This window comes from Tasmannia lanceolata, unplaced genomic scaffold (assembly GCF_043159265.1).
Source record: "Tasmannia lanceolata isolate RefF3 unplaced genomic scaffold, GAP_Taslan_0.1 ptg000018l, whole genome shotgun sequence".
NCBI lineage: Eukaryota > Viridiplantae > Streptophyta > Magnoliopsida > Canellales > Winteraceae > Tasmannia > Tasmannia lanceolata.
This window is the reverse complement of record NW_027518695.1, coordinates 21,339,741-21,363,596: the sequence shown is the minus strand read 5'-3', so window position 1 is coordinate 21,363,596 and position 23,856 is coordinate 21,339,741. Positions and strand designations below refer to the sequence as shown.

Here is a 23,856-nt window from a genome sequence, read left to right as displayed (position 1 = left end):
ACTGTTGAAATTAAACAAGTATATATATAATAAAAAAATGATCTGTAATTTAAACAAAACACACAAAGCATTCGTTGATTTTAGCTCAGCTGATTAGATGAACATGATCTATAAAAATCCAAATCAAACATAGCGTTATCTACATTCATTTTTATAGTTCTCTACTAGGACAAATAATAAAGAAAATCATCTAAAAAATTAGAAAAACTAGGAACGATTTACAAAACCTACACTTCAAGCTCTCATTATTCTTAAAAATAACAAGTAAAACATTAGAGTCCTTCAAATAAACAAATAAAAAAGCAGAGATATGAATCAAATGTAAACAGCATCATATTATGAGAAATTGAACGAAATACAAAAAAAAAAAATCTTATTCCAGAAATGAAGATCCATTACCTTATGCTGTATTTCTTTAATCTCCTGCTGAGTCCTTAATCTCAATTCGTTCTTTTTTTTTCTCCACAAATCAGGTTTATCTTTGAACAAACGACTTAAAACATTAGCTCTAAAGATTTTACTATAGATCTAAAGTCTGAGGATCTTGACAGCTTGAATTTAAGGTTCTAGCAAAGAAATTCATGAATCTAAGGGTTCAGACTTTGAATCTAAGATCTGATGATAAGATCTAGCGTTTCATGAAAGAAAGCTGTGAAATCTAGGGTTTGAATCTAAGATCTGATGATCAGATGCAAGAAAATGTCGGTTTGGACATGGCCGGAGCTTGTCGGAGCTCAGCAAGAATGATCGGAGAAGACAAAGTGCTAAGGTTTTAGCTTGAATTAAGGGTTTGATCGAAGGTTTGGAGTGAAAATCTAAAGCTCTAGGATGTAGATCTAGGGTTTTTATGACCATAAAAGGGAAGAGGATGTGAAGGAGGTTATGCGGAGAAACTCCGGCGGTCAGATCTCTGGCAGAACGACCGGATTCGGGCGAGATCTCACCGGAGAAGATGAAATTAGGGTTTAGAAAATTTCTCTCCAGAAATCTCGCTCCTTCTCTCTCTAATTTGTCTTACGAAAATGAAAAAAATTTCTTTTTTTAATGAAAGCCCTCACTGCTATTTATAGATGAATCCCATAATTTTTGCCCCTTCAAATTATCTTGGACAGCCCTCTAAAATATAATTTTATACTTGCTTTCGGATAAATACGGTGGTCCACAAGAAGAATTTTTAATGAAAATAAAAAAACAAATTCGTGCCCCCTTAGTTGTCTGGGACAAACTTCTTACTGCAAAAGATGCTAACTGGACAACCCCCAGACAAGATAAACTAACTCCCTTCTGCAACACTATATATGCACTATCTCATGAACTTCACTCGTTCGCTAAGCGAACCTCAACAGATTTTTACGAAATTTTTAAAAGGACATATTAGGGATCCTAACCTACCCTATGGCATAACATGGGACACTAATTCTATTATTTGAAAGGGTTTTTAGTTAAATCACCTAATTGGGGTTCGGTCCAAATGGGGTGTCTACAGTGTGCTCATCGCCCTTGCTGCTTGTAAAGGGTGGAAGTTATGGCAGATGGACGTGAAGAATGCATTCTTGCATGGTGAATTGGATCGAGAAATTTTCATGGAGCAACCCAAGGGGTTTGAGAGTACCAAGAAAGCGCAATATGTGTGCAAATTGCGGAAGGCTTTATATGGTCTGAAGCAAGCTCTGAGAGCGTGGTGTGGTAAGATAGCAGAGTTTCTCATTGCTATTGGTTATTCGAAGGCGTGGTCAGATTTTAGTTTATTTGAGAAGTTCACAAACAATAAAATTTCAGTATTGCTTGTGTATGTTGATGATACAATCGTTATTGGAGACGATTTGGAGGAGATCATAAGAATCCGAGTCAATCTTGGAACACGCTTTCAGACAAAGGAGTTGTGAGAGCTTAGTCACTTTCTTGGTCTTGAGATGGATCGAACAGAGAAAGGGATAAGTCAACGGAAATATGTCGGAGATCTACTCAAACGGTTCGGGATGGCCGAGTGCAATCCAATTGTGACTTCGATGGAGATGAATGCAAAGCTTCGAGTAGAGGAAGGGGAAGAACTTGAAAGTCAGAGTATGTATCGCCCGCTAGTGGGCAGTCTTATTTATCTAACTCTCATTAGACTCGATATAGCACAAGCAGTCAGTATCGCGAGCCGATTCATGCAAAAACTGAGAAAACCACATCTTGATGTAGTTCGTCGAATACTGAGGTATGTAAAAGGCAGAATGGATTTCGGTATTTTCTATGAAAAAGGTGGTGAATGTGAAGTTGTGGGATTTTGTGATTTCTTATGGGTATTGCTTCTTGCTTTTGATCTTGTTCTACAAGTGGGTATCAAAGCCTTACTTTGATCCATATTTTTCTACAAGTGGTATCAGAGAACCTGAAAGAAAGAGACTGCGGATTTATGGCACGCGAGATTGACGCATGTTGGGTACTCAAAGCTTAAGGTGATGATGAAAAAGCAATTGGTGAAGGAACTTCCTGATCTAGAGGTTTGGCATGACACGGTGTGTGCAGGGTGTCAATATGGAAAGGCACATCAACTTCCATACACCGATTCAACGTTTCAAGCGAAGAAGCCGCTCGAGCTAGTGCACTCTGGCATTTTTGGGAAAGTGAGAATACCATCAATTGGAGGTATGCGTTATTTATTGACATTCATTGTTGATTTCTCGCGGTTTGTGTGGGTTTATTTTTTGAAAGAAAAATCAGAAGTTTTTGGAAACTTCAAAGAGTTCCAAGAACAGGTGGAGAGTGATATTGGCTGCAAGATCAAGTGCCTGAGAACCGATAACGGTGGCGAGTACACATCGAACAAATTCTCAACTTACATACGTAAGCATGAGATTCGTAGGCAGCTCATGTGTCCTGACCATGGTTTTAAATTTCGACCGAAATTTCGGATTTTCGGTGGAGACCGACACCGAAATCGCTATTATCCGAAATGGTATTTTATTTCAGCCAAAATTTTGGAAATTTTGTTTTCCCCCAAAAAACCTATTTTTTTAATTATTTTAATATTTTACCGAAATTTCGACCGAAATTATGCGGTAATTTTGGCCGAAATTTTATATCAAATAAAATACTATTTTTCTTCTTTCGCCGGATTTCGGTCGAAATTTCAATTTTGGTGGGGTCCGAAACCGGTATCGAAACCGAAATTTAAAACCATGGTCCTGACACACCTCAGCAGAATGGGGTGACAGAGAGAAATAATCGGCACTTGGCGGAAGTTTCGCGAAAAATGATGCATGCGAAGAATGCACCATCTCGGTTTTGGGCCGAGTGTATGAGAACTGCCGCTTATATGATGAATTGTCTTCCACAGCTGAAGCTTGGGTTTATCTCACCCTACGAGAATTTGTACGGTACTAAACCCACTGTAAGTCATTTCAAAGTTTTGGGTTCAGTTTGTTACGTGTTTTTGCCTGACCATCTGCGAAGTAAGTTCGATAAAAAGACACTTCGGTGTGTCTTTACCGGGTACAACTCTGAAAGAAATGGTTGGAGATGTGTGGACCCAGAAACTGGACGTGTGTACGTTTCAAGAAACATGGTGTTTGATGAGGCTTCATTGTGGTGGCCTTCTGATCGAGTTATTCTTCCAAATAGTCCAGAGCTAGAGACTAATCTGCAAGAGAAGTTAAAAGCGGACGTTCCAAGTGGAGATGGTGTCGAATCGACGAAACCTCAAGATGAGGTAGAGCCTAGACAAGAGAGCTCTAAAAGTCCAAAGCAACGAAGTCCATGGAAAACTGGTGTTCATAAGACAAAAACAGCTGAAGAGATGAGACCCTCTTAGCTGGAGGAATCTGATGTTGAAGTGATCAAGCCTAGAAGATCCTTGCGAATACGGAAGCCAAATCCAAAGTTTGTGATGCGGATTATGCTGGAGATCTTTCTACACGGAGATCTAATACAGGGTATGTTTTTAGCTTTGGATCGGGAGTCGCTTCAAGGTATAGTAAACGACAACCGACTGTTTCTTTATCCACAACTAAAGTGGAGTATCGTGCTAAGACAATCGTGTCACAGGAGAGTGTGTGGTTAATGATGTTGATGGAAGACCTACACCAAGATACCGATTATACAGTGGGATTATATTCTGACAATGAGAGTGCGATCAAGCTTGCAGAAAATCCAGTGTTTCATGCCAGAATGAAGCACGTGTAAGTACATCATCACTTCATCAGAGAAAAGGTGCTTCGTGGAGAAATTTCTCTCATGACAGCTCGTTCAAATGATCAAGTTGCTGATATATTGACCAAAGGGCTGAACCAAGAAGTTTGTGAAGTTTCAAAATGAACTTGGCGTGACCAATAGAGAGTCGGCTCTGAGGGGGAGTGTTGAGAGTAATTGTTGACTCCTCCACAGTGCTGGAGGGGCCGGGCCATCACAATGAGGGCCCACATGAGCGTTGTTAAATCCTAGTCCGATTAGAACTTGTTTAATGCTACAGGCTAAGTTTCTAATATAGGTTGTTTTGGAGTTTCTAAATTATAATGAGTTAGTCTTGGTCTAGGAAAGTGCACAGTTGGGAAAGTTAGTCTTTGTTTATTTAGAAAGTATAGTAACAGTAGGATTCAATTTCCTTTTTCTTATAAATAAGATTGCAGAAACGTGAATGGAGTTAGAGAGAGGAAAATTTGTGAAATAGAGAAGAGACCAAATACACTGAAGCGTCAGTAACTTGAGTGCTTGTGGAAAGGGAAAAAAACGCCAGTGCATGTATTGTTTTGTGGGTTGAATAAAATACTCATAGATCTTTTTTCTCTCTCCCTCTCTCCCTCTCTCCCTCTCCTATTTTATCCTTTGTGTGTGGGTTTTGCTTCTTGCTGTGTTATTTTTGTGAACAAAGTGTATCAAAGCCAGCCTTGGGTGCTTTGATCATTGATTTTCTATAACCTATTTACGTCGTGGCCCATCAAATGGATGGTTTGGTGTGGTCCTTACGGTACAAGACCGTACAGAATTACATAGGGCTGCAACTTGGGCGGGCTCAACCTGAACCCGATGGGTTCAACCAGAGAAAAAGTTGGGTCGGGCTGAGTTCCGGCTGGGTTTTCTCAACCCGGGTTGAGTTTCGGGTCGGGTTTGGGTTTGGGTTGAGGGCTTGGGCAACCTGACCAGAGTGAACCCGACTTTTTTAATATTTTTAAAAAAAAATTAAGCTAAAAAGCTCGGGTTGGGTCGGGTTCGGGTTGGGAAAAAGGGTTCCTGGGGTCGGATCGGGTTCAGATTGACCAAATGGTTGCTCGGGTCGGGTTCGCCTCAACCCGACCCGAGTTGCACCCCTAGAATTACACCATATAAAATTTCTTATTTTACATGACCCGAACACAGAACGACTTTGTACTAGGGCAGAACACTGTAGCAGTCCTTATTTGCAAAACCCTCCTTTTCTTCTCTGCCATCCTCCCACAGTCTCGTTTCTAGGGTTATTTTCTGCTCACTCCACACTTTCGTTTTTCATTCTCTTAGTCTCCATTTCTCGTTTCAAACATTTTACCGCCATCTTCCTCCGACGATGATTCATCGCCTTCGATCTTCTCGCCAACGGTTTCAGATTACCCGCCATTTCTCCTCAAAACCACAACCGTTCGATCCACCACCAGTTCCTCCCCTAAGACGAGTCGTCGTTACCGGTAACCCTAACCCTAATCTTCTGCTCATCCATTCAATTTTTGTAATTTTCTTTCAATTTCTTCCTGTAATTTCTATTTGTTTTACTCGGCGGTATTTGCAGGTTTAGGAATGGTCACTCCTCTTGGTTGCGGCGTAGAGACTACGTGGAGGAGACTCATCAATGGGTCATGTGGAATTCGCGCACTTTCAATTGAGGATCTTAAAATGGAAGGGTTTGACAAGGAAACGATTGATCATACATTCGATCAATTGACGTCCAAAGTTGTTGCTACCGTGCCTTTTGGAGCCAATGCGGGTGAATTCAATGAGGAATTGTGGATGAATTCGAAGGTAATTTTGATTATCTAATGATGAGTTTAAGTTTGGATGATTGTTTCTCATTGTTCAATTAGAAAAATAGAATGATAAGGTAATGTTGTAAGAATGAGAGTAGTTATAATGTATTCCTCTTCATTTGATCCTATTTAAGATTCTTCAGTTTGGTGAAGAGTCTAATGCTTGAAATGCTCTGTATTTCATTATTATCCTAAGTCCTAACAATGTAGACTTAGAGAAAAACCTTTTAAACTTTAGGAAGTATAACCACATACTCGCATTGGAAAGATGAGGGATTACCGAACTTGCTCTTTATCTGAATGTTGCAAGGAGGATTTGAGATTAATTTAGACAAGTTTTTTGTGTGGGTTTTGAGAATGCTTCTTCACATTTTGGAGAGGTGGAAATGGTCAAGTGAACTTACCTCATCCATGTGAACTTACCTCATAACAGGAAGTTCTGTTATGGCAGAAACCTTACACTTTATGATCTGATTCTTTAGTCTGAATATTCAATCGAAGACAGCAAATTCCGACAACTTGTATATTTTGTTGGTAATTATGTAGATAAAGCTACAACCAGATTTTTGGAAATAGAAACACGATAAGGCTATACTTGTTTTGTCATACTCGATGACTACTTTCATGGCAAGCTGGTAAGCAAATGTATCTACTATTCATAATGGATTTATACAATTTGAGATTCAACCTTATTTCCTATTCCATCAATTTTTTTCCTTCATTTCACCTTTTGCAAGAACCCCAAATTCCGTCCTTTTCATGACCACAAACACTACCATTATTAAAAAACATTGATCTACCATCAATAAGCGATCTCCCTTACTAGATCTCTCTTTGATCGGCCATGTTTGCTGATCACTTCTCCTTCTACATCTTTTTTTTTTTTTTGAAATGATAAATGATTTAATTAATAAGGGAACTGAGGAGGTCCACAATATATACATAAGAAAGAAACAGAAACAAAAATACAAGGGAAGACTCACGGCGGCAAAAAATCAAACCACTCTAACCCTAGCCTAGGAACACCGGATATAGCTAAAGAATCCGCCTCCCCATTGGCTGATCTTTTTACATGCTTGAAATCAATTGAAGAACCGGAACAAGAGTCCTCAATTTCCTCAAAGAGACTAAGGAACCTCCACGGAGGGGACGCCAATCCTAACAACCAACTAATAACATTGGCTAATTCTCCTTCCACAATCGCCGAATCCAACTGATCTAAAACTAAGCGCATAATGCCACTGAATGCCGCTTTAACTTCAGCTTCAGATGAGTCACCAATACCGATTGGACCTAAGAAAGCCCACACCACCTCTCCTTCTACATCTTTACAAAGCCTAACCAGCCCATTTTCCCGTGCAACTACTACTATAAGAAAATCTCTCTCTCTCTCTCTCTCTCTCTCTCTCTCTCTCTCTCTCTCTCTCTCTCTCTCTCTCTCTCGTCACTAGTCACTACCATCTATTCTGGATAGAACCTTTAGCTATTGTTGAGAATGCCCATTCCTGTTCAATGTTTTAACTGAAAGAAAGAGTGGGAGAAAACTTACATTTTTTTTAATATTATCTTTATAGGCTTTCCTTCATGTAACTTGTTTCGTGCTCAGGACCATAGATCCATTGCCAAGTTTATATCATATGCATTATGTTCAACTGACGAAGCTCTTAAAGATGCAAATTGGCTGCCGAGTGAACTGGAAAAGAAGGAAAGGACGGTAATAATCTGTTATCTTAAAGAAATGTATTGTGATCGCTATTGCCATCGTGGGTTATTTCTTTCTTTCAATAACTGTAAAGCATTTTGAAACCACCAGGGCGTTTCCATTGGTGGAGGTATTGGAAGCATTAGCGACATTTTGGATGCGGCACGAATGATCTGTGAGAAGGTTGCTATTTTCTTGCTATCATTTATTGCATTGCAACTCATTTCTGCATATCTGAAAATGATGCCTTTTTGCCTTATGGTCTTACAGGTATATTTGACATGATTTGCATACATGGCTCTACCAAAAAATTTATGTGATTATTCTCTACTTTTTTTAACACAGCGCTTACGTCGACTTAGCCCATTTTTCATTCCGCGAATATTGATCAACATGGCAGCAGGTCATGTGAGCATGAAATATGGATTCAAGGTGATAGTACACCTCCGCTCTGCGACTATTTATTTTAATTTATTCTGAGTGTCGTACAATTCTATAATCTGAAGAACAAAATGTGATCATTAACTAGGATTGTTGAAACACAAGAATTGCTGCAAACTCTTAATTGAATCTAGGGACCAAATCATGCTGTAGTGACAGCTTGTGCAACTGGCGCGCATTCTATTGGTGATGCTGTAAGGATGATTCAGTTTGGAGATTCCGATGTCATGGTTGCTGGAGGAACGGAATCCAGTATTGATGCTCTATCAATAGCGGGATTTTGTAGGTAATTGATCCCTGATTCGAATTATGCAACTTTTTCTTACCATTCAAAAAAAAAAAAAAAAAGAGAGAAAAGAAAATCATGTACATTTTCTAAATCTATTGTGAAGTTGTAATTCTCTCCCTACCGTTTTGGACCCTGTCGAAGAAACATATAAATGAAGATAAAATAATGTTTCAATAAATATGTATGAGAACCGGAGCAAGCATCAAACATCGGCTTCTGATATTTAATGTGACAATATTTTCCTGAAGAATTGGCACATTTGATTAGCTTGACTTTAGCACTATTATTGTTGTTTTACGCCAACCTTTTTCGGTACACTTAGAATCTTACCCATTGATAAACCTATTCTGCAGTGTCATTAATTTTACCAGAGCTCAATGTGCAAGAAGGTTTTTACCCTTTCTGGTATTTGTTACGCCCATTCGTAGCGTCTATTCCGTTCCTGAGCTGTCATGGCACCTTTTGTCACTCCTTGTAATCGAACAATTAGGTCCATGATATTCATCCAATCAAATAAAGTCTTTGTGTTGCTGCATCCTTTTGAAATCTAGAATATCTGCTTTGATATCAATCTCCTTAGGGCCCCTTTCCACTTGGAAAATCTAGGGCTTTCCTTCCCTTTTGCCTGGCTGAACACATGGAGCATTATAGAAGGAAGGGTTAAACTCTATATTCTCCGAGGCGTGGGTGTTATTATCATGCTCTCGACTTTGTAGTAATCTAATCACTGCTAAAGTTGCTGAACTTGCCTTCTAGGTGCTTCTCTTTGTCATCTCTTGCCACTACAGGAGGGTTCTGACAAACTCCTCTTACCCTTGGCTCTTTTTGCAGCCTTATGGAATTTATTCAAACTAAATCTTGGCTTAACATAAGCTTTGATGCCAATTGGTGCAGTCCTGGGAAGGATTTTCACACACTGGTTAGTCCAAGATGATGATGGAACTAATTCAAACAGTTCCAGCTTTTATAATGTATCACAGGACTTTTTAAGGACATGGAAATCCTAAAGCTACTCAAAGTACATGTCTAGGAAAAAATACGATATTTAAGCCAAACAAAAAGTGATGCAGGGGCATACGAGCACATCATCCATACCCACATGGCATGGATGGACCATCCCAAAGAACATCCTAGATGGGGTCCACGTTCCTTCCTACCTTGGTAAAAAAGAAGACAACAGTTGCTAATTTATTGGTTGTTGAAATTAGCAATTTGCCTATCCTTTCCTACTCTTTTAGGAATTGATAAATGGGACGTATTTTACTGCTGCCTTTTTTGACGTGAAACCAAGAACCCTCATTTTAGAAGCTGCTGCTATTATTCTCTCGTTTTAGAATCTGCTGCTATCATCCTCCAAGATTACAATTCAAGTTCACTATAGATGGCAACCTATGCTATTCTAAGCGTGGACAAAGCTGCAGCCCATTTTGAGTTAGATTTTGCTTTCTATTTATTTAGTTGCTTTTATTCTTTTTCTTTTTGTTACTAATTATAATAATTGCATAATTGTAGAATAGCTACTCATCTCAGTTGAATGAGCAGTTGCTATTTTGAGAGACTTTCCTTATTAGCTGTCAGGAGGAGTACGTGCTATATGTAATGAATAGAGAATGAAATTCAGTCCCTTTCAAAAAAAGAGAATGAAATTCGGTAGAGTTTTGGACGAATTGAACTTTGTTTTTTCGGACTTGTTGTGGAGAAGTATTCTTTCACCTGGTCTTGGAGTTTGTCTCCAAAACGTGGTTGGCTTTCAAGCACCACGATTATTTATTTTTCATATTCTTTTTGCACAAATCTCATATTTGTTAGTTGTACGAGGTTACGCCGTTAAAAAGTATTCCAAAAAATAAAGGAGTGAAGAGAGAAGATCGCTTACTAGAGGGAAAAGTAACCAAGTCCACGTCTTGGTTGTTGCAAGCCAAAGAGAAACTATTCTCTTATTAAAACAAGCTCAAAACAGTTTCACGAGCCTTTTTTTTTTAGAAGTTACTATATTTATTCCAAGAAACCAGACAAGTACAAAGTAGGGAGGGACAAGATGTCCTCTACATACACATACACATACACATCATAACAGAGATATAACGGAAACATTTTCATGAGCCTTGACTTACATGTTAAACTCATGAATTGTCTCACTTACATAATGAACGATGCTTAACTCAATTCAACTCAACAAAGCCTTTGTCCCAAACTAGTTGGGGTCGGCTAAATGAATCCTTTAGAAAAATTTCATGAAGAAGGTTAAAGGAATCTACCCGGCTCTAATCCTGGCTCTAGTTGGGTTCTTCTACGTGGATCATTTTCTCCTATTCTATCATATCCAAGGTCATGTTCTCTGTTATGTTCCTAGCTATCAAGTCTTTCCTCACTGATTCTACCCAAGTTGTTTTCGGTCTGCCCCTACCTCTTTTTACTCCATCAACTTGGCACGAGATTCCTCTTCTCATTGGAGCATCCAAAGGCCTACATTGGATATCTCTTAACCATCTTAAGTGTTGCTCTCTCATCTTCTCCTCAATTGATGCCACCCCACCTTTTCACGAATGTCTTCATTTTTAATTCTATCTAACCTTGTGTGGCCGCACATCCATCGAAGCATTCGCATCTCCGCTACACTCATCTTATGCACATGCTGCTTCTTGGTGGCCCAACATTCTTGTTGGGAATCTTAACATGATAGAACTCGCCCCTAAAAGCTAGCTGTTAAGGGGAGGGAACCCATTCCCTTATAAGCCCATCCACGTCGTAACACTTTGCCGATGTGGGACTATTTTGCGCTTTCACGTGGAACCCCCAACAATCTCCCCCTCCATGTGGAAGCAACGTGGACAATCTCGCCCATCCACGCGGGTGCAACGTGGGAACTACGAGATCTACCCCGAGGGATTTTTCCGTCCTCGCAAGCATTACCGGGGTTACCGAGATCTTCCCCGAGGGAACTACGAAGTGTGGCGGATTATAAGTTTGTGGGTTTGTGATTAATCCATTGTAATCCTTGTATTTTGTTTTTCTCCTAGTGGAAGATCGTGTTTCTCGTCCGTGGAGTAGGCTTGGCCGAACCACGTAAAATCTTGGTATTCATCTTGTGGCTTGATTTGTTTATTTTACTTTTCCGTTTAATTTGTGCACAATCGGATCGGATCGCCCGACGGATTTTCTCTACAAGTGGTATCAGAGTTCAGGTGGAGCGATCATGGGTGTTGTGGTTGGATCGCGGTTAAAGCGATTTTTTTGGGTGGAAAGATTGCCAAAGAAGATTCTTGTTCTAGGTGGAGCGCTACACCGATAAGTGCGAAGTAATCTAAGATGGAGGTAAAATTGAGTTCTACCCAGTTCAACATCGACAGATTTGACGGAAAGGGTAGTTTCACCCTATGGTAGATGAGGGTGAAGGACATCTTAGTTCAACAGGGATTAGCTAAGGCGTTGAATGGAAATGATGGGAAGTCGGAGAAGATGACGGGTGCCGAGTGGGAAGACATAGAGTCGAAGGCGGTCAGCACGATTCGGCTATGTCTGGCAGATAGCGTTATGTTTAACGTTATGGAAGAGGAAGATGCGCCTAAATTATGGGAGAAGTTGGAAAAGCTTTATATGTCAAAAAGCTTGGCCAACCGGTTGTATCTAAAGAGGCAATTGTATGGGCTGAAGATGCAGGAAGGCGGGAATCTTCTGGAACACATTACGGTGTTCAATGGACTTGCGGATCAACTCCATAAGGTTAACGAAAAGTTGAAGGAAGAAGACAAGGCCCTTTTGCTTCTTACTTCTCTTCCTGATTCGTATGACAACCTGGTGACAACTTTATTGTATGGTAAGGATACAATAAAGTTAGAGGAAGTCATGGTGTCGCTCTTATCGAATGAGATGCGAAAGAAACCTGTTCTTGGTGTAAGTGAAGAACAAGGGTTGGTTGTTCATGGTGGGAATCAGAGAGGAAGGTCGTCTGACGGGGATCAGAAAAAGGCAGGTCAAGATCCAGGGTCGGCGGAAGGGCGTGCAATGTTACCGTTGCAAGGAATATGGTCATATCAAGAGGGATTGTCCAAAGCGAGCTGACCAAGTAGACAATGGTGCTACGAATATGGCGGTGGCGGTAACGGATGAGCAGGGCGAAGTGTTTGGAGACGTTCTCACAGTCTCCTTAGGTAATCACACTTCTCTCACAGTCTCCTCAGGTAATCACACTTCTCATAATGAGTGGATTCTAGATTCAGGTTGCTCTGTTCATGCATGCTTCAGGAGGGAATATTTTGATACATTCCATGAGACAAGAGCGGGTGTAGTGTTCTTGGGTGACGGATCCACTTGTGACGTCACGAGAGTTGGAACGGTGAAAATCAAGATGTTTGATGTAGTTCGTACTTTGGGTGGTGTGGCATATGTCCCAAAGATATGAAAGAATCTAGTATCTCTTGGTCGGTTGGACTCCAAGGGTTGCAGGTTGTCAGCTGCAGGTGGAGCCATGAAAATCACATGCGGCTGTATGATTCTGATGAAAGGAGAGAAGTGTGGGGAGTTATATCGTCTGGTCGGGGACACGGTGACTAGTGTTCCTAAGATCTCGATGTCTAGTTGGAAATAAGGTAATTGTGTGCGCACACGTAGGGTCTCTTTCGCAGTTGGTGCAGAGACGGGTTTCCAGGTTGCAGACGATGGTGAGAGGATGACAGTACCTGCGTTGGGGAGGATGGATCGAGATCCCTCTCCAAGGTTGACTAGGTGAGTCAACGGGTTGGCAGCTACACATGTGCATTGGCTATGTTGATCGAATCGGGAGGAGTCATAACCAGGATGATTCGAGCGGTGTGTAGCTGGTACTTTAGAAGGCCAATGGTGGTTTGCGGTAATAGCGAACCGGTGGTGACATCCACGGAAAATCTTCAAGTGGCTGGGAAATAAGCCAAGGTGGAGATTGGGGAAAACCTAAATACCAAAAGAGAGTGGGTTTTCTTTTGTGGGGAAGGATAGCAAGAGAGGACGAGCGAGATGCTTGGGGTGTGACGGCTACCCTAAGGGAGAAAGAGAAAGAGAGATAAGAAGAAGGAAGAAAAGGGTTTTTCCTTGGCTTTCTTCTTGGGTTCCTCTTGGGTTTTCTTTCGGGTTTTCTCGGGTTTCTCTTGTGTACGATCTTGGGTTTGAGAATCAAGGAAAGGGTTGTGGGTTTGTGATTAATCCATTGTAATCCTTGTATTTTGTTTTTCTCATAGTGGAAGATAGTGTTTCTCGCTCGTGGAGTAGGCTTGGCCGAACCACGTAAAATCTTGGTGTTCATCTTGTGGCTTGATTTGTTTATTTTACTTTTCCGTTTAATTTGTGCACGATCGGATCGGATTGCCCGGCAGATTTTCTCAACAATTCTAAGCCGTACAGCATGGCTGGTCTCACAGTTGTCTTATAAAACTTTCCCTTCAACTTGATAGGGATTTTACGGTCGCTCAGAACTCCCGAGGTAAGCTTCCACTTCAACCAACCTGCTCTTATTCTATGGTTAACATCCTCTTCAATCTCTCCTTCCTTATGAAGAATTGAACCAAGATAGCGAAAGATATCCTTCTTAGGTACCTCCTGTCCAGTCATATTTACTACATCCTCGTCCTGCCTCCTTACATTACTAAAGTTGCACTCCATATACTCTGTCTTAGTCTTACTCAGTCTAAAACCTTTGGATTCCAAAGTAGTTCTCCATAACTCTAACTTAGCATTTACTCCTGCTTTGGTTTCGTCGATTAATACTATGTCATCTGCAAATAACATACACCACGGCACCTCATCCTGAATACCCTCCGTAAGCTCATCCATAACTAGCGTAAAAAGATAAGGGCATAGAGATAATCCTTGGTGCAGTCCTATTGTAATGGGAAACTCACTAGACGTGCCATCCGTGGTTCTGACACTAGTCACTGCTCCATCATATATATCCTTAATCACATCAACATATTTAATAGGCACTTTTTTCCTTTCAACCACATAACACTCTTGGGAACCCTATGATACGCTTTCTTCAAATCAATGAAAACCATATGGAGGTCCTTTTTAGTTTCTCTAATTCTCTCCATTAACTGCCTAATCAATGAAAAGAGACTAAGGTGTCAGAGAACCAGTTTATATATATATATATATATATATATATATGTTTATATATATATAGCTAAGTTAGCTACACGTATGTGTAGCTTCACTTAACTCTCTCTCTCTCTCTCTCTCTCTCTCTCTCTCTCTATATATATATATATATATATATATATATATGAGAAAACATTTCCTACACACTTGTGTAGGTAAGTTACCTACACACTAGCTTAAAATACATAGGGGGCCCACATTGTTTGGGTGATCCAAACAATTCATTTGAATGGTCCTCACAGAGATAGGGTGTCCATAAAAAATCAGATCCATAGGATCATCCCAACCCTACGATCTGTGGAGGTAAAATGGACGTGTATAAACCTTCAGAAATTAGTCCATTTTTTGCCTCCATAGTTTGAATGGTTGGGATGATCCTATGGATCTGATTTTTTGTGGACACCCTATCTATGTGAGGACCATTCAAATGAATGGTTTGGATCACCCAAACAATATGGGCCCCTATGTATTTTAAGCTAGTGTGTAGGTAACTTACCTACAGAAGTGTGTAGGAAATGCTCTCTCTCTCTCTCTCTCTCTCTCTCTCTCTCTATATATATATATATATATATATATATATATATATATATATATATATATATATATATATATAGGTTAATACATGTGTTTTAATTTGATGAACAGTATAGTATTTGACTCAAAATGAAAAAGTACAGCAATAAGTTTGAGTGAGAACCAAATTGAATCAAATTACATGTCTGACTCAAATGCCTATATAAGCAAGACACCTATAGTGCACTCCAAACCATGCTATGGATGCTTATTTTAGTGCACAGAAAGTATTATTTCGCTTTAGTGGTCTACATTGATTTGTAAGAGTCTTTTGCTGAACATCATTCAACCAAAAAAAGATGATTCTTTTGCTCAACATTTAGCTCTGTCATAGCCATGTTTCTTTCGTTGCAATGCTATACATTCTTGTCTGCTATGATTTCATTTTATTTTTAATACTAAATTGATTCTATTAGAATATCATGGAAATAAATTTATGTATCTATATAGGTCAAGGGCATTGTCTGCAAAATATAACTCTCTCCCACAAGAATCTTCTCGACCGTTTGAATGTGGCCGAGATGGATTTGTGTACGTACATACTTCTAATATCCGTCTCCTTTTTATTTATCAGTTGTTCTTTCTAGTTTTCGTTAGATCTCATTACTTACCGAAATATATCAACTTCCCAGGATAGGTGAAGGCTCTGGTGTCATGGTGTTGGAGGTGAGTCCGTAAAAATCTTACATGACTTGTTTCTCATCAAATGGTTCAGTTAGGGCTTTACGTTCTCTTTTCCAACTAGCACAGCTTACTTATATATTCGTTGCATCTTTAGCTCTGCCCTGTCCAAGCTGAATTTGTTGGCAAATTGTGAATATGCACATAAATTTAGAGTATCTTCGACCTCCAAAACTTGCATAAATGAGACCCATTTGTTTGGAGCTTTGGCTGAATCTACTGCTAGATTGGTTTTCTCATGTCTTCAAAATTTGCAGCACACCAGTTAAGCTTCATACCTATTTTATAGCCTTAGATTTCTAATTGGGGTTATAAATTTCATGCTTAACTATTCAAAGTGGATGAAGTAGTGGACATGGATAGGTTATGAGGTGAGTCAACGACACGCCATCCTAGAGGAACTAATGTCTTTGTCTGAGCAAAATGGCTAGTGCTGGAAAATCCAATTCTTTAGCAATAGGGATTTTTGCCAATTAGTCCCTACTTTGGGACAAAGGCTTAATTGAGTTGAGTCCCTACTTTGTAAAATAAATGCTAATAAGTCCTTGAGAATTTTATATTCTCTAAAAAGTTCTGCTTTTGAAAAATAATTTCCAACAAATCCCCAAAACATCTGCCCTTGGCGTTTTGCGGACTATATCAGTGAGATTAAAGACATTCTTGGCTCTCTACGATCTCATTTCGCCATATAAGAAGATCGGCGAACGGGGTAGCAGACAAACTAGCAAAAAGCGGAGTACACTTGGATTCTTTTGAGAATAATGATTTTCTTCCGCATTGAGGGTTGGGGTTGTTTGTATTTTTACAATCATTGTATTTTCTTTTGTTGTTTGTTTTGATCATCTCGGTCCTATTAATGAAATTTTTACCATTCAAAAGAAACAAATTCCCAAAACAAACGACTTGTATTTTTCTGTTTTAATATTTTTAAAATGTCAAAAGTACCGCGCTTGAAGTATTGCCTTTTTATTCCAACTTCCATTTTCCTTCTTTTTCTTTTCTTTTTTGAATTCTCTTCTCGTGCTTTTGCTCATCACTGTAAGTTCGTCTTTCAGCCTAGATGCTCACTTCAGCTCAAATGGTTGGGTATGCCACAAAAACCATGACAGAGCTATCCCTTAAATTCTATAAACCTTTGATAATTTCCGCCACTGGTTTGTTAGTGTGGGCGCTAACTCATCATGTTGAAATAATGGACATCCTGCCTTGCTATTATTTTTTGAAGCTCAGTAATTGCGGCATGGTGACATAGTAAAGCTTTCTATACATGAAGAGGTAATTGATTCTTACGTTTGATGTTGCTGTGCTACATATTCAGATGATCCACTGAAGAGTACTACTGATCATACCAGGCCACTTAAAATAACCGTATTTGCAAATAATACCTGTCCTTTAACCCATGCAATTACATCAAGCAATTGATACTCATGAGAAAATGCCAAGAAGTCCTCAGTTTATGATTGATTTCATGATATTACGTGCACGCCCATTATTCCTTTTTTATGTTTCTTATTCGAGTGATTCTTTATTTTTCTCGGATTATTTTGTTTCTTTTTTACCGGTTATTCCCGAGCAAATTCAATAGAGAGATCAAATCATTGAAGATGGAAGTGGAGGCTGATGATGGAAATCAGAGGAGAAAAGACTCTTGAAACCCAGAAGAAAAGAGCCGATTTTAGCTTCACCGCGCAACTTTTCTGTTTCTTGAAATTTCTTGTTTTAGTCTTTTGAAGATCTACCTTCAAAGAAGCATTACACGTTTTTCTCCTTCTTTTACGTAGTTCTCAGTGGTTGGGTGATAATCTAACTATAGATTCTTGCATTTGTAGCTTTGTGTATGAAGTGTCTTTAACTCTTGAAATCCAGAAGAAAGAGCCGATTTTAGCTTCACCCCACAACTTTTTTGTTTCTTGAAATTTCTTGTTTTAGTCTTTTGAAGATCTACATTCAAAGAAGCATTACACGTTTTTCTTCTTCTTTTACGTAGTTCTCAGCGGTTGGGTGATAATCTAACTATAGATTCTTGCATTTGTAGCTTTGTGTATGAAGTGTCTTTTTTTCATTTTATCTATCCAAACATTGGATCACCTCTTGGTGTAGTGGTTGGCAAGTTGGTCAGTGTGGTGGGATTCAGAGGAAGCGGTCGACAAAGGAGTTGGAGTGTGAATCGAGTGGGGCCAGCCGGAGAGGGATGACGGCACGTTACTGCGGTATTCACCGGATGTTGGAGATGGATTTCGAGAGGGAGGGAGGAGCATCCAGTTGTTTCTCTAAAATAGGGTGATCTTGTGGGTAGTTTTGTCATTTTAAAAATATTAACAGAGAAAAATACCAGCGCTTTGTTTTGGGTACTTGTTGGCAATTATTTTTCAAAAGCATTACTTTTTAGAGAAAATGAAATTCTTAAGGACTTATTAGCATTTATTTTACAAAGCAGGGACTAATTGGCAAAAATCCCCTGTCAATAACTAAAGGGAGCTGATATTGGCACAACCCTGTTTTGATAATAGGCAAGAGCTCACCTTGTTGTATATGCCTAACTAGCTATGTTGCATGGATTCTTTACCCCCTATGCCGAATCCGTGTCGACACATCTCCGCATCCGAATCAGACATGGATTCACGTGGGACACACCCGGATTCTTATCGTAGCCGTGTCCCGCCCGAATCCTGTAATCCTGTTTTTTTTTCAGGTTAATCCGATTCTTCTTTTTTTCTTTTGAAATGCGAATCCTGTATATTTTCCCTTTAAACATATTTTCTTCTAACTTTTTTTATGTGAAAGCACAACCCGTACTCTTTTAATAAAAACCCTATCGCCTCGGCCCTCGAACATTGGCCCCCTTCCTCCTTCAACTCTCTTAATATTAAACTCGCCTTAACCCTCCACCCTCAAATTTTTCATGAATATATATGCATAGACATATATTTAAATTTTAAATTTTGAAAATTTTATTTTATTTAAAAATTACCGAATCCGAATCATACTTTTGGGGGTTTTCCGAATCCTACACCTCGAATCCGTGTCGGATTCCGACACACGAATCCGAATCCATGCAATACTGCTAACCAGCTGTTACAATTCTCAGAAATCAGCCAGGATCATCCTAACCCAATCAAAGTTGGAGGGCAAAATGGACAGACATTGTTTCTGCCCATTTTTTCCCTCCACAAATGGCAGGGTTAGGATAATCCTAAAGGGCTGATTTTTGGTACACACCTTATCCATGGAAGGGCCTTCCAAATGAATGCTTTGGATCCCCACAAAAATGTGGCCCCCACTATGGTTTGTGCAGCCATGCACAGATAGCTTAGCTGTGCAGCTGCACATACTTCATTTCCTCTCTCTCTCTCTCTCTCTCTCTCTCTCTCTCTCTCTCTCTCTATATATATATATATATATATATATATATATATATATATATATATATATATATATATATGAGGAAAAGGATTGTGAGCTTTAGCGTTGGAACCAAATGGTGAGCTTGAGCTCTCAAACCAATGAGGCCCACATTGTTAGGATGATCCAAAGCATTCACTAGAAAGGGCCTTACATAGATAGGGTGTGTACAAAAAATCTGCTCCATAGGATCATCCTAACCCATCCATTTGTGGAGGTCAAAATGGACAGACCACAAATCTGCCCATTTTTGCCCTCCACTTTTGGAGGGGTTAGGATGATTCAATGGAGCTGATTTTTGGTACACACCCTATCTATGATAGTGCCTTGCAAATGAATGGTTTGGATCCTCACAGAAATTGTGGGACCCATGTGAATGGTGCACTCAAGCGCACCATTTGGTTCCAACGCTCAAGCGCACGAACATATTCCTCTATATATATATATATATATATATGAGGAAAATGATTGTGAGCTTGAAGCTCATATAGCTTATATGAGCTTGAGGGCCCAAACACATGGGTCCCACATTTTTTGTGGTGATCCAAACCATTCATTTGCAAGGCCCCATTATAGATAGGGTGTGTACCAAAAATCAGCTCCATTGGATCATCCTAACCCCTCCAAAATCGGAGGGCAAAAATGGGCAGATTTGTGGCAAACGGTGTCTGTCCATTTTGCCCTCCACTTTTGGATGGGTTAGGATGATCCTATGGAGCTGATTTTTTGTACACACTCTATCTATGTAAGGGCCTTTCAAATGAATGCTTTGGATCATCCTAACAATGTGGGCCACATGTGTTTGGGCCCTCAAGCTCATATAAGCTATATGAGCTTCAAGCTCACAATCATTTTCCTCATATATATATATATATATATATATATATATATATATATATATATATATATATATATATATATATATATAACAGTTTCTACACACTAGTGTAGATAAGCTCTACACACTAGCTTCAAATACAGTGGGGACCCACATTGTTTGGGTGATCCAAAGCATTCATTTGATGGGCCCTCACATAGATAGGGTGTGCCCAAAAAATCAGCTTCATAGGATCACCCTAACCCTCCGAACCGTGGAGGCATAAAATGGACAGATTTGTGAAGGTTTATACACGTCCATTTTACCTCCACAAATCGTAGGTTGGGATGATCCTATGGAGCTGATTTTTTGTGGACACCCTATCTATGTGAGGGCCAATCAAATGAATGGTTTGATCACCCAAACAATATGCCCTTCACTGTATTTTAAGCTAGTGAGTAGATAACTTACCTTAGCTGTAAACAATCATTCTTTTCCTCTCTACGACTTGTACTCTTCCCTCTCTCGGAGATTACATGCAGCGGATGATAAAGACGATGGAGCCCGCCACTCTTTCTAAGGGACTGATTCCATTTCTCTTTTACTTTCTGTAACCTATTTCTCCTACAATCTCACCCTCACCTTTGACCTTTCTTTTCTACATAGTCAACTCTTTTTCCATTAGTTTCTACACCTTGATTTAACCCAATCAGCCCTACCCTTGTCACTCATATACCCTATCGTGATCATTTGACCACCCCATTATTTGTCTTACTTTATTTGCATTGTTTGGGCCTTGGACATGTTATTTCTGTGACATATTTGACTAAGATCTGTTTTTTATTTATTAGATAGCTGTTTTCTCTTTTGGGAATTATTGTATGGAACATGATTTGGATGAATTTGGTTTCTTTGATGGTTGAACTCTTAAGTTTAGCATTTCTTTGAAAATTCCTTGCTGTATTTGATTATTTTATGATCTGCTTATGCTGATATGGAAATGCATGTTGCTGTTTTGTTGAGTTAAAGCCTATGCATTACTCCTAAATTAATAGAAAATCATTGAACGTATAGGTTTCCACCAAGTTGGGTTCGACAATGGTCATAATTTCTTGTTTCTTGCTTTTCCACTGACTCAAATTTGTCCATACGAATGAATTACCCTATAGTGATTTCTGATTGTGTAGCCTGCCGTCTCTCTCGATGTAAACTACTATGTGAAATGGTGCTTGGTGCTATATTGATACTAGACATCTTGTGGAATCTTGATTCTTCCATTTTTTTGTCACTATCATTGACCATACCTTGTTTGTAACTGATGTTTATTTTTAAAGTCTCTTTGAGATTCTGCATCAATCATGTGACACATTCTCATTAGGTTGTTTCCTTTGTAAAATAAAGGCACTTGAGCATGCACAGGAACGAGGAGCAAGGATTTATGCTGAGGTTCGAGGCTATGGGACATCAGGTCTTTTTTTCAGACATGCATATGGATATAGTCATATAGACTTATAGTTCTGCTGTAATTCTTTCGATTGATCTATGAGATATTGATTTTCTGTTAGGCGATGCATACCACATAACTCAGCCACACAGTGATGGTAGGGGAGCTATTTTGGCCATGACACGTGCATTAGAACAGGTGAGTTGCATGTATCTTTGATATGTTGTGCTAGTATCAACAATAGTGTTTTTGTAAATTATTAAGGATCTTTGTAGATGATTTACCTAAAATTAGGCATGTTTCGTTATGGGAATAACTCTTTTTAACCCCCCTTATCTCTTTGATGATTTTCCCAGTCATTTACCATAGCTAAAGAAAACATACTTTTTTGATTTTAAAGGGTTTCTTCGACCATGTATAGTCACTCATCAATATCGCACTGTGTATTGGATAATAACGCCATCTCTGATTCCAGTGAAGTACCAAGTTTGTGCATGTTTTAGTTTTCAGTTTAAAAGAACCAAATTTGTGCGTGTGTGTGTGTGTGTGTGTCTCGTAAAGTACCAAATTTTAAGTATTAAAGCAAGTTTTCTATCTCACATGGTGCAGTCCGGCCTCCACCCGAATCAAGTGGATTATGTAAATGCCCATGCTACATCGACCCCTTTGGGTAAATTCAAGGCCCCTGCCAGTTATGTAAAGTGAAAAGTTGCTGGGTGTTCTGAGTTGAGAACATGACCTCGCAATGATTTTAGAACCTGGTCTTTGTGCCCTCAAAAACATTGAATTTCTCCTTTATCCAGGTGATGTTGTAGAAGCAAATGCAATCAAATCCGTTTTTTCGGATCATGCAACATCAGGTGCTTTGGCTTTGTCCTCAACGAAGGTAAATGTTGTGGTTTCTTAATTTGACTAGTTAATAGTGAAACTTATTGAAAAAAGAGAAGAAAAAATAGTGGAACTTATTGTGACATCCCTCATTCTCTTTGGTTTCCTACTTTGACCCTCCATTTTGCAATTACGACTTAATATGATCTGTAGGGTGCTACTGGTCATCTCCTTGGAGCAGCTGGGGCTGTGGAAGCAATCTTTACAGTCTTATCCATATACCATGTACGGAACTGCAGATATTCCTCGTTGCTATCGTGATTGAGACTAAACTCATTGTTTATTTCACCTGCTGGTATTTTGCTTGACATCATCCATTGAGAAGAGATTGCGTAAAAGTATTGCGTGTAAATTGTATCATGGGTTGTGAAGTTTGCTCGATTTTTTTCGTGCGCTGTTTTCAATTTATATTTTGCTCATTTTGTTTGATATATTTTGATTAATATGTTTTTTTAAATGGATATTTTGATTACGAACATCAATCAAAATACAAATTTTATGTGATGTTGGTAGTTTAATCAAAATATATCCCAGACTTCTGATGCTATTTTGATTACTAGCATCAATCAATTTTATGTGATGTTGGTAGTTTAACATTTAGCATGGCTTCTGCAATGTTGCAGGGGATTGCTCCGCCGACACTAAATCTTGATAGACCAGATCCCGTTTTTCATGATGGTTTTAGGCCTCTGAGTGCCCCAAAGAAGATGTCGATAAGAGCCGCACTTTCAAATTCTTTTGGCTTTGGCGGAACAAATGCTTCCCTGCTATTTGCTTGCCCCCCTTAGTGCCAGATGGTTGGTTAACCTTTTGTTGCAGTGGAAAGACTTTTAAACAGGCTACAGGAATCAACCTCCAGTTGCTACTGACCAAGCATTCCTTCAAGCATTGAGGTGTCCTTGTGATCAGTCAGGGAACAACTTGTGTAAGAGTTCAAAATTTTGGTCATTAAGTCAGTATTAATCGAAGCTAATTTTGCCTCATGAGCCTCATAAAGAGGGGTGCAATCCAGTTTGATTTTTGGGAGTTCGGGTTGAGGTTTTACCATAAAATTGGGTCAGGTCCGGGTTGATTCCAATTCCTTTTTTTAGCAAAAGCTCAACCCGACCCGACCCAAATTGCACCTTTATTCAGAAATGCATCATGGTTGTTAGTTTCTTGCAAGGGACATATGATAAGATAGAATCAAGCCTGGATGTACTAAGTGACAGATGATGTATGATCCATCCCAAGGAAATGAGGTAATGGGTGTAAGGGTGTCTATTTTGGCTCAGGCTCGGCTCGAATCCTTAACGAGCCGAGCCCGAGCTAGGCCAGGCTTGGCTTGGCTCGGTTTGTTAAGGCTCGTTAAGGATTTAATATATTTAGATATATATTATATATGAGGAAAAGGATTGTGAGCTTGAGCGTTGGTACCTTATGGTGAGCTTGAGCTCTCAAACCAATGAGGCCCACATTGTTAGGATGATCCAAAGCATTCACTAGAAAGGACCTTACATAGATAGGGTGTGT

General features: G+C 39.4%; 1 protein-coding gene across 4 annotated transcripts; it reads left to right on the top strand.

Annotated features, from left to right (window-relative positions):
- The first annotated feature begins 5,350 nt into the window (after positions 1 to 5,350).
- On the top strand, positions 5,351 to 23,370 carry LOC143850387 (3-oxoacyl-[acyl-carrier-protein] synthase, mitochondrial-like). 4 transcript variants are annotated; one of them, XM_077359643.1, is made up of 14 exons: positions 5,351 to 5,642; positions 5,744 to 5,973; positions 7,585 to 7,692; positions 7,792 to 7,863; positions 8,026 to 8,112; positions 8,256 to 8,403; positions 15,563 to 15,643; positions 15,750 to 15,778; positions 21,414 to 21,480; positions 21,578 to 21,654; positions 22,066 to 22,126; positions 22,260 to 22,342; positions 22,498 to 22,569; positions 22,968 to 23,370. In XM_077359643.1, exons 1-14 carry the CDS (start codon positions 5,525 to 5,527, stop codon positions 23,130 to 23,132), a joined length of 1,398 nt encoding a protein of 465 aa, XP_077215758.1. In that variant the 5' UTR covers positions 5,351 to 5,524; the 3' UTR covers positions 23,133 to 23,370. The 4 variants fall into 4 exon arrangements, with proteins under 4 accessions (XP_077215758.1, XP_077215757.1, XP_077215759.1 ...); XM_077359642.1 differs by having other exon boundaries at positions 8,256 to 8,407; positions 15,745 to 15,778; XM_077359644.1 differs by having other exon boundaries at positions 8,256 to 8,407; positions 15,745 to 15,778; positions 22,498 to 22,639; positions 22,968 to 23,076.
- The last annotated feature ends 486 nt before the right edge of the window (positions 23,371 to 23,856 follow it).

Coding starts and splice junctions, on each gene's coding strand:
- LOC143850387 (XM_077359642.1), top strand. CDS start 5,525: ATGATTCATCGCCTTCGATCTTCTCGCCAACGGTTTCAGATTACCCGC. Junction 5,643..5,743: donor AAGACGAGTCGTCGTTACCG/GTAACCCTAACC, acceptor CGGTATTTGCAG/GTTTAGGAATGGTCACTCCT. Junction 5,974..7,584: donor AATTGTGGATGAATTCGAAG/GTAATTTTGATT, acceptor TTTCGTGCTCAG/GACCATAGATCCATTGCCAA.